Source organism: Ovis aries, chromosome 6 (genome assembly GCF_016772045.2).
Source record: "Ovis aries strain OAR_USU_Benz2616 breed Rambouillet chromosome 6, ARS-UI_Ramb_v3.0, whole genome shotgun sequence".
NCBI classification, from domain to species: domain Eukaryota; kingdom Metazoa; phylum Chordata; class Mammalia; order Artiodactyla; family Bovidae; genus Ovis; species Ovis aries.
Window position 1 is genome coordinate 116,201,594 of NC_056059.1, and position 18,052 is coordinate 116,219,645.

The 18,052-nt window shown below is 56.0% G+C and overlaps 1 protein-coding gene across 3 annotated transcripts in view; it reads right to left on the reverse strand.

Moving 5' to 3' along the window:
* Window positions 1-18,052, reverse strand: part of RGS12 (regulator of G protein signaling 12) — a 123,439-nt gene that overhangs the window by 47,721 nt on the left and 57,666 nt on the right. For all 3 annotated transcript variants that reach the window (XM_042251687.2, XM_027971273.3, XM_027971274.3), the window contains exon 4: window positions 6,501-6,522. In XM_042251687.2, the coding sequence (XP_042107621.1) occupies window positions 6,501-6,522 (22 nt within the window). The remainder of the gene's footprint in view (window positions 1-6,500; window positions 6,523-18,052) is intronic.

Sequence of the window (18,052 nt, forward strand, 5' to 3'; positions counted from 1 at the left end):
CTCAGCGATTTTCTTATCTACTTTTTTTTATGTGTCTTTGTGAATACACTGTAACTCATGCTAATGTCTGGGCTGTATACCACATTCCTCAGTTTATTTCTTATCTTTCTAAGTCCTGTTTGCCCCTAGTATCCTAAGCTCACTATTTTTTAGAAAGGGCTTCTAGCTAATAATATCTCGAAAGTCCCTAATTTCTATAAGCTATAGTACAATATATTAACATTACAACATTCTTTAAATCTTTAGCTTCTGCTCGGATGGTAAAAGCGTCTGCCTATGATGCGGGAGACCCGGGTGCGATCTCTGGGCAGGGCAGATCCTCTGGAGAAGGAAATGGCACCCCACTCCAGTACTCTTGCCTGGAGAATCCCATGGAAGGAGGAGCCTGATAGGCTACAGTCCATGGGGTCGCGAAGAGTCGGGCACGACTGAGCGACTTCACTAAGCCCTAAATTCAGCAAACTCCTTTGCCGTAAACACTTCCCTCACAAATAGGCGTCAGGTAGCAATCCCTCCCACGGCCTCGAGCTGTGGCCTGCGTGCTCACCCTGGAACACTTTTCTGTGAAAAGAGTGCTGAACAAATGTCAGTGATCAATTTTATGAATTATTCTCTGAGCACAGCTGCAGAAGGCTTTGTACTTTCTCATGCTCCTCTCAAGAACAATAAGCATCTTAATATTTTTTTCAGTCAACTCAGTCGAGGAAAGGAAAAAACAAGTCAGAATCACAAAGCTTAACTCCTTCATCCCGGGTCCGTGCCAGCGGAACAAAGAGAGGGGGTTAGGGCCATGCCTCCGTTTTGTCAGTAATGCCTAACGCGGCTCCCGACAAGGATTCCTTCTGGAGGCTTGCAAACCTATCTGAAAAAAGATTAGTATCCAAAATATACAAGGAACTCATACAACTCAGTAACAAAAACCCAAATAAACAGGTTAACAATGAGCAGAAAACCTGAGTTGAACATATACTTTGACAAACAAGACGTGCAGATGGGCAACACGTGCAGGCAGAGATGCGCGATGCCAGCAGTCTCGAGGAGACGCAAAGCGGAACCACCACGAGGCGCCACTCACAGCCATTAGTGGGCAGCCGTATCTGTTATCAAGCAGACCAGAGATAGATGCTGGAGAGGGTGTGGAGGAAAGGGGACCCCCAACACTGCTGGGGGGAATGGGCGCGGGTGCAGCCGCGGGGAAACAGTAGCCGAGTTCCTCAAAACACTTAGAACTAGAACGACTATGCAATCCAGAAATTCCATTCCTGGGCATCCACTCAAATGAAACAGAATCTCAAAAGCTATCTATATCACCACGCTCACTGCAGCATTACTCACAACAGTCAAGATACGGAAACAACTTCAGTGTCCACGCGTGAATGGGTGAGGAGATGACGGCATTATAACACTCCTTCCCAATATTCCATGAAAGGAATACTATTCAGTCTTTAAAAGGAAGGGAATCCTGCCTGTGCAACAGCATAGATAATTCTGGAGGACATGCTACGATACAGCCCCAACACAGGAGGACGCATGCCGCACGCTCTCCTGTCTGCGTGGGAACCACACCACTCAAGTTCACGGAAGCAGCGGGCAGGACGGCGGCTGCCAGGGGCTGGGGCGGGGGACGGGGAGATGCGGGCCGAGGGATCAGAGTTTCCGCTGTGAGAGGAGGACCTGCGGTGCGGTGGCTACAAATAACCACGGTGCTTTGTACACTTGTCTGCAAGGACGGCCGGCCTCCGTGGGCCCGCGTCACACACAGCAGGTACCGCGTGCGGCAGCAAGGGTGTTAATCAGCTTCATCGCAGTCATTCTGCCGCCACGTGTATGTGTATCAACATATAACATCATACACCTAAACACATCATCTTTTATCAATTATACCCCTGTAAAGCTGGAAAAAAGCAAAATAAAACAATTTTTAAAAGGGAAAAAGAAAGCCTTGTACAGGAAGAGGCTGCTGGTATCAAAGGTGAGTCAAGATGAAGTGCACGGGCGGGCAGCGAGCAGGATGCAGGGCGCTGAGCTCACCCCAACCTGCTTGTCTCCAAAGGCATCTCACAGCCCAGGTTTACGACAGGGTCCTGGTTACCGAAAGCATCGTCGGCTTAACCCGATACACCCAGCCGCACTCCACACGGACCACGACCACCAACAGTCCTAACCAGCTAGCACAGCGCTCAGCCGCCATCAGCACGCGGTGCCCCCAGACCTCGGCCCCTCCCCGCGTCCTGGGCCCCTGGACCACGCCAGCTCAGGCCAGGCCCAGCTCACGGGGCCAACGCCGGCGCCCCTCGCTGGGCGACACCCCGGGCTGGGCGGCCAGGCTCCTCAGCTGCCGGGGGCCACGGAGCCCCGCGGGGCGGCCTTCTCGGCCTCTCCTAACCTGCCAGCCTCTTCCTCACTCCCTACCACTTGACCAAAGCTGCGCTTCGTTGGAAAGAGGCAGACGGAGAGGGCAAGGCAGGGGGTACACACAAACTCAGAGAATGTCTCCGTTCAGAAAACAAACCAGAGCGGGAGGACGCACGTCTCTGCTCTCGGGTATTCCTCCTGATTTCTGAAGGCCCAGTTTCTGTTAGAACAATAGTCAGATGTGTTACAAAGTACTGCTGATTCGTTTATGGCACGGAGCTCACAATCTACCCCAAAACTATCTGTCTGTTACTCAGAGGTGGTAAACTGCGGCTTCTGGAGAAAGCCAAAGGACACTGCAGGCGTCCCCGCGGACGCCGGCTGCCTCGGGTCCCCGGGCCTGGGAGCCGGAGCGTCACCGGAGGGTGGGCCACACCCTGCGAGTCCAGAGGACCCGTCCGCTGGTGCGTTTACAGAACAGATTCTACCGAGCTTGCCTGGTTTTATAAGAGGATATTACTAGAAGGCCACCATCCTAACAGCCTAGTGGCTGCGGCAGCCACACAGTAAACACCGTAACTGCAGGCTCACTCGACAGACACGGCCTGTGTGACGGCTGTGCTGGGGGCCGAGGACAGCCCCAGCTGTGCTGGGGGCCGAGGACAGCCACCGCACAGAGGTCTTCGTCTCCGGGTGGAGGGAGCAAACAGCGACACAGACAAGCCACTAGACGACAGGACCTTGTCAGCAGTGTCGCAAAGGGCGGCAGCCTGGGCTGACCCTCAAGCGAGGGCTGGGTGGCCAGCACAGCGCGCGGGGGGGCTCCCCCCGGCTGGGGAGACACTGGCAGCAGACGGCGCTGTGCGAGGCCCCCGAGGCCCCCGTGTGTCTGAGCACCAGGGGAGTCCTGGGGAGGAGGCCTGCCCACCGGGTGGGCAGCGCCCAGGTCAGCCGTGAGGTGGGCTGAACCGGGGAAGGAAGTGGGAGGCGCCAGGCTGCAAGAGGCAGAGACAGAGAAAGGTGGGGAGACCCTGGGACCGGTGTACTTGGAGGCCAGAAAGGTCAGGCCGGCATGTCTGCAGCAGCTGGAGAGGACACGCTGTGTGGACGTGTCCCCAGGTGCCAAAGCCACGTCCCCAGGGTCACAGCCAGACCCGTGCCTGCAGATGGGCACATCCACACGAAAGCTCCCGAAAGCCCCCAACTGCCCAGCCTCAAGGGGCAGGTCCTGGGACGGCAGGCACAGTCAGCCCTTCCAGGACATGGGAGCGGGGTTGGGGGGCATCCCGGCAAAGCCGCTCAGTCCAAAGTAGGAAAAGAAAGAAAACAGGAGAATGAACTTCTGCTGCAACAAGGTTGCCTCGCAGCAAAGCCCAGGCCCAGGGGCTACAAGGCTCCTTCCCCCACGCGGGAAGGCTTCTCCCCTCTGCCCAAGCTTCTGCCTGCCCCGGCGCGGGGGGCCCCATCGCCGCCTGCCCCGGCGCGGGGGGCCCCATCGCCGCCTGCCCCGGCGAGGGGGGCGGCAGTGTGGATACATGTTTGGATGATTTGCACACAAGGCAGATCTTTGCATTTTTAAACCTCGCTCAAGGGCTAGAATGTTCTTCCTGATCTTGAGGCAGAATCGGCCTCCTTGACTCAGCCCAGGTCCTGGTTTGCCCTCCACAGAGACTGACCTCTAACCCTCCATACAGGGTGGTCTCGGGCTTTGGGCCCCTCTCCTCCAGAGAAAGTGAAGACACACTTCAGGTTGACAAAGACTGCAAACACAGCATTGTCCAACCTCCTTAAAATAAAGCCACGAAACGAACTATACGGCAACAACAGACACAGTAAAAATATAACGTGTGAGATGAGCCCAACAGGTAAGCAAGCCCAGTGATCTCACCGACAAGGTTAGCTGAACACAAAACATTAAGTGTTGACTTATTAGTCACTCACACTAGACAGGATGACTAGGTGGGGGCCGTCCCAGCCTGTGAAAAGGCCGCTCCCCAAAGCCGGCTCCTGAGTCAGGGCAGGACACGTTTCCCACGGTAACCGTGTGCTCCTGGAGCGCCAGGCCCCAGAGCCGGAATCTCCTGCTCGGCATGAGCGTGAGACGTCTCTGCGTGGAGACACGTCCGAAGCTCCAGCCTGGATCCTCTCTCTAGCCGCCAACCACACAGGGGAAGACGACCCCAGGAAGCAGGTGTCGGGAAGTGAAGGGTCCCGGGTGGGGCTGGGACGTTCGGATGGGAGGGGAGACCCCAGACCCTGACTCCCGCCTCTTAACTCGGTGTCTGTGGGACCCTCTTTCTGCCCAGCTGCTTTTACTTGTAAAGATGGCAGAACATATTTAGTAATACATACTTCCTAGGATGAACATGTAAAAGAAATGAGATCACTTTTTCTCCTTATTTATGATCAGAAAAGAAACTAAAGGTGGGAAATAATAAAAGTGGGGAAAAACTCATCAGAACACATATACTCGACTGTCACCTGCAGCCCCTGAACCTGAAGGCGTGCTCATGAGACAGCGGCCTTGCCCGGCCCTGCCCTCCAGAGGGGCTCACGGAGCGGGGGCCGTCCCGAGCAGCACCGGGCCTGAGTTACGGGGAGAATGACGGCGGGGAGGGGAGGCCGCAGGGCGGGGGCCACTGCCACCAGCCGGGACCCCACTTCCCTACAGAGGACATGGGGCCGTGAGTCTGGGGCTCCCACACTGAGCAAGTTTAGACTCCCAAAGACTGTAAAAGGCAGTAAATAATAAAACGCTACAGGGTTCCTGTGTCTAATGCTGACAGGAGAAATTTCAACAGATGAATAACGCTCAACATGTATGGTTAAACTGAGCACACTAAATAAAGTTCTCAAACGAATACGTTTTCTGCAGAAATGAATGCCTTCTTCCGGAAAAGCTGATGAGCACACAGGAGGAAGGCTAGCGTGAACAGAGCACTGCAGGAGCCACTCGCTGCTACCCTGGGTCTGGTGACACCCTATTTCCTTTCATTAAGGACGGTTTCCCACTCCTAGCTTAAGGCGATTAAATGACAAGATTATCAGCATGCATAAGGCAGGTTAACATAATTCCTTTTGCTGGAAAAATAAACCTACAACCTTTAGGACCCATCTGGTCTCGGCGTCAGGTGTCAGCGCGTTTCTCGTACTTCCCACGGCTGGACGGACCCTGACAGGCAGCCCGAGGCCGGTGGCACTTCCTGGTGGCTCTGCGCCCACCCGCCTTCCACCCACCAGCCACCCTTTCTAAGGCCCGGGACTGAAGTCAGCAGTTGTTGGACAACAGAAACCCAGACAACTTGGTTTCTCTTCAGCTCACAATAAAGAGAGTAAACCTGACCCCAGGACTCCCCAGCTCTGGCACTTCTTGGTCCCCAAAGTTAGCATATAAATGAAAATAATATGCTGATACATTTTACCTTTTAACAGACTGTAAGATTCCACTCTCAACAGACAGAATAAAGTCGTTAAAAACACGTAAAAAGAAACAAACCTGTGAGCATGGGGGCTTTTACAAGCGTTGTGAGTAACAAGGGACTTTCGGGAGAAAGCGTCCAAGTCCGTCTGGAGAGTTCTTTAAAACTCACTGAGCCGAAGGGACGCGGGTTACATCAGAGGAGTGACTCGAGTGAGACAGGAAGTCCTGGCCGCCTCCTTTCAGGCCAGTCCTAGCAGGAGAATCCCCTGAACGGAATCACTTAAAGGCGGAAAGAAAGCTCTTTCCTCTTTGTCCCACAGGTTCCAGTCACCTACTGAACTTTTCCTAAGAAACGGGAATTCAGCCACCGGGCGTCTCGCCGAGCTTCCAGAGCCGCCCCAGGCGGGTGAGCGCTCTGAAGCCCGGCCCGCTGGTCCACAGGCGGCTCCGCCACGCGGGCGGCAGGTCTCTTCTTGCCCCCACGGGATGCGTGGGGACGAGCCCTGACGCTGTCAGGACAGCGCGTCCCCAACAGACGGCTTCCCAACCACGGTCGCGGGCCCGGGGGTGACGGCCCTCCAGCGGGCCCCAGTGAACCACCCCCCATCCCCCAGAGGTGGAGACGCCGAGAAGACGACGTTAGAGTGGGTCAACAGCAAATACACTCCACATTTGAAACTTCGTTAAAAATAATAAAAAGTAGACATTAGAAATTGTGACTTACCACCATCGGACACAGTTGCAGACTGAAAGAAAAGAGAGAGAGACATGAGTTAATTGGGCCTCATGACCGGTCAGAAGACAGCACGTCCACGTGAGGAGCGAAGCCAGCCTCTGGCCGAGCCCGTTCTGGGAGCAGGTGCCTGGGCACGGCCGCCTCCCGGGGCGAGGCCCTCTGCTTCCTGGGTGAGCCCTGCCCCACCCCCGGGCCAGGACAGGGGCCGGGAGACCGTCCCCTTCCTCCCTGGAGAACAGATCCTGGCACGCCTGACACCGCAGGCTTCGTAACCACCTCCGAGCAGCCTTAGAGGTCGGGCTCACCAGCCCGGGCTTGAGTCTGCCAGGCACACCCAGGCCCAGGAGGCAGGCCTGACCTCTGTCCATCCAGGGCAAGGCGCGGCCCAGGGCACCCGGTGGTCCTGCTCCACGCTGGCACCCCAGGCCCACCCAGGGGCAGATCCGCCCTGGTGGTGCTGGCAGAGGGGTGCTGGCCTGCAGCCAGCCTGGACCTCTGACCCAGCCACCCTGGGCAGGCAGGTGGGGACAAGCCAGGCCTGGAGGGAGGAGGTGGCGGAGAGAGGTCCTGGGACAACACGCAGGGTCCCGAGAGCTCCAAGCAATTGAGCAATTCTCTGATGGGGACGGCTGAGCAAGTCCTCCTGAGAACGCAGTTCTGAGGCTGCGACCTAGGGAGGGTGCCTGGGATCGTGGAAGGAGGGCCTCCAGAGAAGTCAGGAGAGGGGAAGGGGCCTGGGGAGGCAGCACAGACACCAGGGAGCCTCCCCGCGGGAAGGCAGTGGGTGAGCACCTCTGTGACGAGTCCTGGTCACAGCCCAGGCACAGCCTGGCAGGCCAGAGGCAGGCAGGGCCCCACGGCAGCCACGCAGGGCCTGCAGGCCTTGGGGCAACTAGCACCCCAGGCATCTCGGCCCTGCAGTCATGCCCTGAGAAGAAGCCTGCTGCAGAAGCCCCAGGCCTCGCACACCTTCCTCTCTACAGAGCAAGGGGAGACCAGAGAGGAGGGCGTGGAGACGGGGGGACCCTTCCCAGGTCCGGGGCCTCCCTAGTCAGCGAGGGTCACGTCTCAAGACCTCCAAGGCCAAGAGCAAACAGGTGGGGAGGAGGTGCCAGACCACTGCTTCCAGGGACAGCCCCAACCTGGGGCTGAAAGCAGGTGTTCATGGCCGAACTGTGCAAAGAGTGTCAACTGCACACCCTACACGCTGTTTGGCCTCCCTGTCCCCGGTGCCAGCACCCCCCACCTGGAGGACAGGGGCCCTCACCCCCAGGGGCTCACCCCTGCCCAGCCCGGTGAGCCGCCCTCCTCCACCTGGGGGCTGTCCTCCAGGACCCTGCCCTAAGATCGGGTTCATCATGGCTTCACACCATCTTGAGTCCTGGGTCACAAACACTCTGCACAGGCTATGGTGGATCCAGCTTTTAAACCTTCACCTTGTCAGGCAGGTAGCACAGAGCAGACCCCAGGGAGCCAGTAGCCCCTGCCCAGCAGGGTCTGTTCTCACTGGAAAAGTGGGGGCCCCTCCCCAGGGTGGATGAGGGCTCACGGACGCTGTCCTCCTGCCCGTGCTCACCGCAGTCACCTACAATCCTGGGAAAATTCAATAATATCAAAGGCAACTCACTCCCTGAGACTGCGAGAGGAAACTGCAAGGCCACACACAAAAGCAGAAACACCATCAACAATAACTTCTGAAAAGCAAGTCAGAAAATGTAAAATCCACCAACGTGAAGGATGTGGTTCACTCCATGTATAAAGTGAAAGTGAAGTCGCTCAGTCATGTCTAACTCTTTGCAACCCCATGGACTGTAGCCCACCAGGCTCCTCCCTCCATGGGGTTCTCCAGGCAAGAGTACTGGAGTGGGGTGCCATTTCCTTCTCCAGGGGATCTTCCTGACCCAAGGATCGAACCCAGGTCTCCCACATTCCAGGCAGACGCTTTAACCTCTGAGCGCTAAAGCTGAAGTCTCAGGCTTTAGCAGACTGGACAAAATGCAGTAAAAAAAATCTCTACACACATCCCCCAAATGCACGAAGATCCCGGAGAGAAGAGTATCCCTGAAGCTGAGAAGGTGGCCGGGGAGCACAGGCTGTCCATGGGGAGGCTGGGCCGGCTGGGCAGCGGGGACAGGGCCAGCAGGACAGGCCCGTGGCTGCAGAGGCTCCGGAGGGGGGCCCTCTGGTACAGGGTGAGCAAATCCAGGCAAAGGTCCCCAAACGTGCTTTAGAGCAGCTTTCGAAGTGGGCTACAGTCCATGGGGTTGCAAAGAGTTAGACATGACTGAGCATAGAAACACATCTGCTTTCTAACACAACACTGCTCCAAAGGAAGCAAGGGCCCCCTGCAGGAGGAGCGGGGAGGAAACGGAGGCCCGCAGGGCTGAGGGGCGCATGTCCTCTCACTTGGACGCTCCCGGGGTGAAAAGCCCCAGCTCCACAGCCACAAACACAAACGATCTGGGAAGAAGCGGCCCGGCAAGGCCCACAGGAGCTCCAAGAGCATGAGCCCACCTGGAAATGAGCTCAAAACGCCCCCAAGCCCAAGGGAAAACCCCCTGAGAAAGAGCCAGCAGAAACAGCAATGAACAGAATCTCAGATACTGCAAAGGGCAATGCAGATGTCAAATGACTATGAAACTGTGAAGACACAAAGGTTTCAATAAAAAAGGGAGAAGCAGGGTGGTAGATTTAAGAATAATCCTACAGGATGATTGACAATGAAATCTACAATTGTTGAAATTGCAGAGAGGTGCTCCGCAGAAGGGTTGCCAGAGATCGGAGACTGGAGAGAAAACCTGGGAACTCAAAGACGACTGGACAGAAGTGCCCTGACGGCAGCGCAGAGGCAGCCGAGAGGGGGCCCGCCGGGGCGAAGCTCTGCTGCGGATGTGCGCCCAGCGCCGCGGGCCAGCCCCACCCCGGCCCGGGGCTCCCCCAGGACGCCCACCGGGAACAGGCTTCCTGGTCCAAGTCTCAGTTGCTCAGCATTTTCCAGGAGGGGCTCAGAATCTGTAAGCCACAGCCTCAGATTACGTACTTCCTTCCCTTTCTGAACTTTGGGCAACTGTGCCGAGAGGACTTCCCAAGCACTTGGCACATGAGGAGTCACAGCTGGTGGCCCGTGTGTGTGTGTGTGGTAGGTGTGTGTGTGGTGGGTGTGTGTCTGTGTGTGGAGTGTGGTGTGTGTGTGCTGTGTGTGTGGTGTGTACTATGTATGTGATGTGCGTGTGTGTGGTATGGTGTGTGTGTGGTCTGTGTGTGGTATGGTGTCTGTGTGGTTGTGTGGTGTGTGTGTGTGGTCTGTGTATGTGTGGTCTGTGTGGTGTGTGGTGTGTGTGTGTGGTATGGTATGTGTGTGTGTGGTATGTATGTGTGGTGTGTGTATAGTGTGTGTATGTGTGTATGCTCTGTGTGTGGTGTATTTGTGTGTGGTGTGTGTGTGTGATGTGTGTGGTGTGGGGGGGTGTGTTTGTGTGGTCTGTGTGGTGTGTGTGGAATGTGTATGGTGTGTGTGTGTGTGGTGTGTGTGTGTGGTGTGTATGGTCTGTGTGTGCAGTGTGTGTATGGTGTGTGTGTGTTTGGTGTGTATGTAGTGTGTGTGGTGTGTGTGGGGGTGAAGGTGTGTGTGGTGTATGTGTGGTGTGTGGTGTGTGTGTGTGGTGTGTATATGGTATGTGTAGTGTGTGTGGTGTATGGTGTGGTGTGTGTGTGGGGTGTGTGGGCTGTGTGTGGTGTGGTGTGTGTGGTGTGTGTGTGGTGTGTGTGTGTGTGTGGTGTGTGTGTGGTGTCTGTGGTGTGGTGTGTGTGTGTGGTGTGTGTTGTGATGTGTGTGTGTGTGTGTGGTGTGTGTGGTGTGTGCAGTGTGTGTGGTGTATGGTGTGCTGTATGTGTGTGTGGGATGTGTGGGGTGTGGGGTGTGTGTGGGGTGTGGCGTGTGTGGTGTGTGTGTTGTGATGTGTGTGGTGTGTGTGGGGTGTGTGGTATCTGTGGTGTGGTGTGTGTGTGGTGTCTGTGTATATGTGTGTGTGTGTGGTGTGTGTTGTGGTGTGTGTGTGGGGTGTGGGGGTTGTGTATGGGGTGTGGGGTGTGTGTGTGGTGTGGCGTGTGTGTGTTGTTTGTGGGGGGTGTGTGGTATCTGTGGTGTGGTGTGTGTGTGGTGTCTGTGTGTATGTGTGTGTGTGGTGTGTGTTGTGGTGTGTGTGTGGGGGTGTGGTGTGGGGTGTGTGTGTAGTGTGGTGTGTGTGTTGTGATGTGTGTGGTGTGTGTGGTATGTGTGGTGTATGGTGTGGTGTGTGTGTGGTGTCTGCGGTGTGTGTGGTGTGTATGGTGTGTGTTGTGATGTGTGGGGTGTGTTGTGTGTGTGATGTGTGTATGGTGTGTGTAGTGTGTGTGGTGTATGGTGTGGTATGTGTGTGGGGTGTATGTAGGGTGTGTGTGGTGTGGTGTGTGTGTTGTGATGTGTAGGGTGTGTGTGGTGTGTGTGTGTGGTCTGTATGGTCTGTGTGTGTGTGGTGTGGTCTGTGTGTGTGGTGTGTGTGCAGTGTTTGCATGGTCTGTGTGTGTGTGGTGTGGTCTGTGTGTGTGTGCAGTGTGTGTGTGTTCTGTGTGCGGTCTGTATGTGCGGCGTATGTGCGGTGTGTGTGTGTGTGTGTGTGTGTGTGGCGTGTGTGTGTGTGCGGTGTGTGTGTGGTGTGTGTGGTGTGTGTGTGGTCTGTGTGTGGTGTGTGTGTGTGGTCTGTATGGTGTGTGTGTGTGGTGTGTGTGTGTGGTGTGTGTGTATGTGTGTGTGGTGAGTGTGGTGTGTGTGGTGTGTGTGTGTGGTGTGTGTGTGCGGTGTGTGTGGTGTGTGTGATGTGTGTGGTCTGTGTGTGGTGTGTGTGTGTGTGGTCTGTATGGTGTGTGTGTGGTGTGTGTGGTGTGTGTGTATGTGTGTGTGGTCTGTGTGTGGTGTGTGTGTCTGTACCCTCAGGGTCCCCCGGCAGGGGCTGGCATCCCGGCCCATGCCGGCCTCTGCCCCGGGCCCCTGAGAGGCAGGCTCCCCGGGGTGGCCCCTGACAGCACGCACTGGAAGGCTGGCCGGGAAGCAGCCGCACAGCCCCCTCCTCATCACCTCCCGCCGTCTGCTCACGACTTGTTAACCTGGCGACTGTTTCCGCCCCCCTGGACGGAAAGCCTCGGCCTCCTGCAGGTTTCACACTCCTGGAGAAGCAGGTGACGACGCCCTCCAGACCACCTGCCGTCTAGCATCTGCTCTGTCCACCAGCACACACCTGGGAGGCACGGCCGGGACACCTCTGAACTGACATCTGACGCCCGGAAGGGGCCTCTGGGTACCCTGTCGGCGCCTGAGCCCCTGGCTCTCTTGAGAAGGTCGCAGAAGCAGGCTACGGAGCGTGCACGGGGCTTCATTATAACCGGAGACGAGGCTGGAAGGGATGATACAGGCCCGCACCGGCGACAGGCGCCGTCGCGGGGGGCAGGTGGCCAGCACCCCACGTAGGAACGGACGAGGAGGTGCAGGCCCGCATCTTGCCGCAACAGCTGGGGGAATGCAGCGAACCCCCAAGTCGTTTCTATTGGCCTTGGGACTGACATGCCCAATTCTGACCAAATCACCCTTTTCAAGCCTCGCTTGCAACACTTCAGCACTTCTGAAGTGAGGCACCCCCAAGTTTCCTGGCATTCTTAAACACGTCCACAAATCAAAGCTCCACACTGTGAAGCTGGAGTCGAAGCTGGCTAACTGTTCTGATAGGCAGCATCATCTGTATTAATGACGTGTTTTCATTAGGCTGTCCTTGCGTTCTTCCCACATTCCCATGTTGGCATGCTATTCTTATAACAAGGGCAGCCGCAAACAACAAGAAAAAGCCGCTAGCTAAAAGGTTTGAGAAAGTGAGCATTTTTCTGTGCTTAAGATTTCAACACAAACCGTAACTAAACAGCTCTGAAAAGGTCTGTGGCTCCCCAAGCCTGGAGTTCACACTAATGTAAATACATTTGTTTTTAAAAACTTTAAAGTATTTTAGATAAGTAATTTAAGTTCAAACAATTTCTATTTCTCAGGTCAGCCTGACAGTTCAGTGCTAACTGATTGGGATTTATTCCCAGCAGGAAATTCATCTGGACCACACACACACGTGGATATTTTTTTCTAAATTAACGTTTTGAAAGTTTTAAATTATTTCCATGAAGAATGCTGATTTATCAAGGCTGATTCTGTCAGTAACATTCGGACAATAGCAGTTATTAAAATATATCATTTCACAACTACTTAGTATACAGGAATACAAAGTTGTATACATTTTCAATTGTGAGCCAATGAAAAAATTTCCTACCTTGGGCGTAAGAAATATTAAACACCCATCTCTGACTCTTAAATAAGAGACAAAGGCCTGCAACTTGCCCAACGATACCAAACATTTTGAGAAAAAGAAAAGAAATTCAAATAATCCCAATGAAAAAAAACCTTAAGAATTCAACAATCCAATCTGCATCTAATTTATATTCATTTTGCCTTTGAAAGGCTTGCTCATCTAAGCTTTAAGACAACTCCCTGCTGGACAGAGCACAGAAGAGAGCAGGGCATGGGCTGGGGGACAGGGAAGACCCCCAGGGGTGGGACAGAGGGGCACTGAACCAGGGGGGCCCCTCTGCTGTCCCCCAGGCGCCCGCCTGCCCTCTGCGCCTCGAGCGCAGGGGTCTCCACACTCGGCCACAACACTCAAAGGAGCCGTGAAGTCAGTTCAGTGGGTTGTAAGCAGCATTTGCGGGAAAAATGGGGTAAGATGGACTAGACCAACATGAACGGCTCACGTGCAGGCCAAGAAGAGGCACTTAGTTCAAACCCCGACTCTACCACAGGGGTGCCCGTGACCCAGAGGCCGGGGCAACAACAGCCACGGCGCCACGGGTGCGTTCAGCGCTGCCCGGCGACAGGCGGAGCGGCCGGGCACAGGGCGGCGCGGGGACAGGCAGGGAGGCCTGCGGTCAGAAGAGGCAGCGCCCAGCTCAGAACGGGCTCTGAGCCTCCCCTCTGTGTGCGCGTGTGTGTCCCAAAGAGCTCTTCAAGCCCCAATAAAATCAAGAGAAACTGAAAACCCACAATCACAGCATTTTCCTAAGAATTTAACAGCTAGTATTTCTGCCCTGCCCTTGGAAAAGCCCCAGATCACTCATTACAAAACCTTTAAAAGTCCAGAGTCACACAGACGAAGTGGCCCGCGGGTGCCACGTGAATGCTGCGGGCTGGGGGCAGCATCTGACTTTACACGAGGACCCTCTGGCCTTCCTGCCACATGAGGACAGAGACCTTCCCCACCAGCTGGCCCGGCTGCAGGAAGACCCGCGCCCCACTGCATGGCCAGGGCGGGCATCACAGAGGGCGCGTCCCTACAGACAGCAGGACACCCACAGCTCGGGTCAGCATACACACAGGCCCGGCGGGTGAGCTGGCACCGCACAGCCTGGGGCAGAGCTGCTCGTCAGAAGCACCTTTGGCATCAGCAGCCACTGACGGCAGCTAGAGAGCAGGGCCCCTGGCAGCTGAACTCGAAGCCCAGCTTCATGACATGCTCTCATGAAGGCGAGACCCAGTCATGGGGCAGGGCTGGGGGTTGGGTGGGGGCGCTGGCCCTGGGTCAGGGGCACAGGAAGTGGGGGGATTGCTGGGACACCTTCCACTGCTCAGCCAAGCCCAGGCTCCTACAGACACGGGGCGCCCACCGCTGCAAACCTTCCACTCGGGCACTTGTGCCCGGGCTGGAAACCAACCCAGCAAGTTAAGGCCCCGCCATCCAGGGCGGGGCGGGGGGGCCGGGGTGCCCCAAAGCGCATGGCATGGAATTAGGGGCCCCAGAGCCCCAGGCAGGTGAGCAGCGTGAGGTCAGATGGACTCAGAGGGTTTCGGAGGGTCGAGCCCAGGGGCCCGCTGACCTCCGGGGTCAGGCCTGAGGCAGGAGCAGGCTCATCCTGCAGGGGGCACATCCTCGTCTTGGGGTCTGCAGAGGCAGTTGGGAAGGGCGGCCCCTGGGTGGCAGTTGGGACACAACTGCCAGAGGAGGTGAGCCCGGCCTCCACGTCTGCCCGACAACAACTGCTGTGGGCAGGAGGGGAGAAAGGAGCCGCCTGTGGGCACGCAAGCAGACCAGAGGCACGACAGCGCAGTCTCCACGGGAGTGGCGCAGGGAGAGCCCAGCTCAGGGTGACCGCCTCTGAGACAGAAAGGGGAAGACGTGGAGAAAGGGGAAGACAGCAGCTCCCCTCAGCCTTCCTCTCACGGGGACCAGAGCCTTAAAAGGTAAGAAAGGCGTCTGTGCAGCCCACAGACCAAGGGGCAAAGCAGCCGGTCCGGACGGACGGACATCTCCCCACCCCGGGCAGCTCTGGGGTGGAGAGGCCTGGGGCGGGTGGGCCCGAGCCGCTGGGGAGCCCTGCTCGAGGGGCTGCCTTGCTGGAGCAGCCCCCTAACCCACAGCCCCCTGACCCATAGCGCTCTCTGCCCAGCGCTGCCCGGAAAGGCCCCGGGCCACCTGGAAGAGACGCCAGTCCTGTTCCTCACCATGCAGCCTTCTCAGTCCACGTGCCACCCAGAGCCCAGCGCACAGAAGCACAGCTGGCCGGGGAGAGGGCCACACATGCTCGTCACGTCCGACCCTTGCACAGGCCGCCTGAGTGACAAGCCCGCCGCCGCACGACGTGGCCCAACTGTCTTCATGACCAGGATCAACGGGACTGACTGACCTTCCGGCCCAGCCCGGCCACCCGAGTGGGCACCCCAGGGGCTTGGACATCTCCGCCCGGTGGGCACGGAGGACGCTGACTGCGGGTCTGGCCGAGTGAGAGCAGAGTGGGGTCAGGTCAAAGAGGGCAGTGCCCAGGCGGTGCCCTGGGGCCCAGACCTTGAGAGAGGGGCCTGCCCCTGTACCCCAGTGGACAGTGAGAAACCCACGAGCGGAGGCAGTGCCCGGGTCCTGGAACTCGACAGCCCTGCATGGCGTGGGCTCGGGGCCCCAGACCACTTGGGCCGGGCGAGTTCTGTCCCCACCTCCTGGACAGCAGCCTGGCCACAGTGCGGACGGCCACGGCCCCGCCCCAGCAAGCTGGTCAGACACGGCAGGGGGCTCCAAGGTGTCCACAGAGAAAGCCCACCTAAGCTCTCTTTCTTCCTGCAGCAAATCCTCCTGACCCAAGGCTCGACTGGCACGTCCCCCTGTGCAGTGGTTGAAATACGGTGGATTGCCTGCGACTGGCAAATGGGCAGGTCCTAGAGTCCAAAGTCGGCTCCACTGCACCTCGTGCCTACAAGACGGGGACACTGACGGGCTGATGGCAGTGAGAGCCTCGGGTCACACCCAGCCTCCTTCCGGGTCACACCCCGAGCGCATTTCAAGTGGTCCTGGGAGACACCTCCTCTCAAGGCCCACGGGTCCTCCTCTCCAAGGTGAAAGACGCCTCCAAGTCACAGTCCTTCACAGTCACGGCTTTCCTTGGGCAGGACAGGGCACCCCCGCTGTGACGACGGACAATCTGAGGCTCAGAGCCGCCGAGGGCAGGGGCCCCTCCCACACGGCCACCCCAGACCACTGCCCTTCACCTTGAGACTTCTCTCTCGAGGACTGAGCTGGAGGCCACAGCACTTTCTGCCCCCTGCCCCCTGCCCCTGGCCCACAGGCAGAGCCAGCCAGCCCCTCAGGACTGCCCGCCACCCCACCACCTTCCTGAAATTTTCTGTTGCTTAAAACAGGACCACACCAACCAGACTCGTTCACACCCTCTGCAAACAACTTATTCGCTGGGTTGAGCATTTGCAAAATTTCAAAATGAATCCAAATCATTTATGCAGGCAAATAAAAGGCAGATTTCTAGTAATTTTTCTTTCACTCAAAATAAAAAAACAACCTTTTCTAAAACTTGCCTCTATATACTACGGGAATGGAAAAGCAGCCTGCATGTAATAGAAATTAGTAACTGGTTAACCAGTACGTGTGTATGGGACCCAGTATTTCCGAAGTTCACGTTCTAGAGAGACAGGAATGGCACACAGGAGCCCAGTACTGCTCCTGCGGGGACGGCCAGAGGCAGCACGCAGCAGGCACGCCCGTAAGCATCAAAGCAGCTCCCCACCCTCTCGAGGGAGCCTTATTAGCACAGAGTTCTCAAAATATACATGAAAAGTATTTTTAAAATCCATTCACACCTGCCCTTCCTTCATAGGCACAACTCTGGACCTGTCCAGCAGACCTACTTTATTTCCTATCTGAAAAGCCGACGCAGTCATGTTCCTAAACCCAGCATCCCACCCAGGCACCTCTGAGAGAGCAGCTTCTCCTCTCCTCTCTACAGAAGGTTCTAATGAGATGTCCGGAGATCACGCTAAGATGAAACAGCTCTCAGCAAAGGATGAATTTAAACTGGTCCCCGGTAACTAGGGACAATCTCCCGTAAACAATCGGAACGTAGTTTCGCCTTTACATCAGCACAACACAGCCAGAGACGAAGATAAAGTGTATTCTTCCCACTCTCAAAGCTTTTAAAAACGTTTTACAGTAAGCTCACGTTTATAAGCTCGGATACTCATCAATCAGCAAATAGGCTTGCCAGGAGTTTCCTGTGCACACATGTGAAGCAGAACCGGCTCGTTCCATTTTAAAATACTACATACACCACCAAGCCACTGGGCTGTACACCCGAAACTAACCCACTGCAAATCAGTTTTTTAGAAAAAGAAAACTATACTTCAACTCTTAAGAAAGAAAAAAAAATGTTATAAAACAGCAATTTAAGAAGTAAAGATGATTGTAATACAGCTATGTCGTCGAAATCTAAGTTCACGCATCTTCCAGATCTGTTCCGGTCACTATGGTGAGGACGACAGACTGCCGCTGCTTCACGTAAGGCTGGCTCGGGATGCGGGCAGTGTCTCCCGAGAGGTTGAGGGGACTCAGCGTGAGGGACTCCCAACCCAGCCTCACTCGGGGTGCGGGTCTGTGGCCCCAGGGCTGGGCTTTTATCACCTCCATGGGACACACTCCAAGCTCCGCGATGCAGACACGAGAAAACCTTTTTCAAAGTTTACACTTAAAAGCCACCATTCACTATCAGGCTGAAAATAAAGCTGTAACCAAGACGCCAGGCTACCTCAACAATTCTGTAAGCAACAGAAACATCTGGAGTGGCCTACCTGCTGGCTGTTTAAAACGTGGGTCTCCTCCAGCGACCCTTTCTCCGAATTCATCCTAAGACCGGAGGACTTCCTACCCACTCCAGGCACGCAGCTCTGAAACACAGCACTCAGCCTCGCCGCACGCCTGTGCACGTCAGAAAGTTTAAAGGCATTTCAGATGAAGTTCCATCCGCTCCCTCCGTCGCCCTGGCAACGGGACACTGCAGGAAGCCGCGGTCTGCCCGGGATTCAGGCTCTATCTCAATTGTCTCACACAAAGAAAAAAAAAAGCCGTTTACATAAATCATGCCGTGAGATCATTTTTAAAGTATTTCCTCTCCCAAATCAGAAGAATAAAACTTAAGCTGATAGG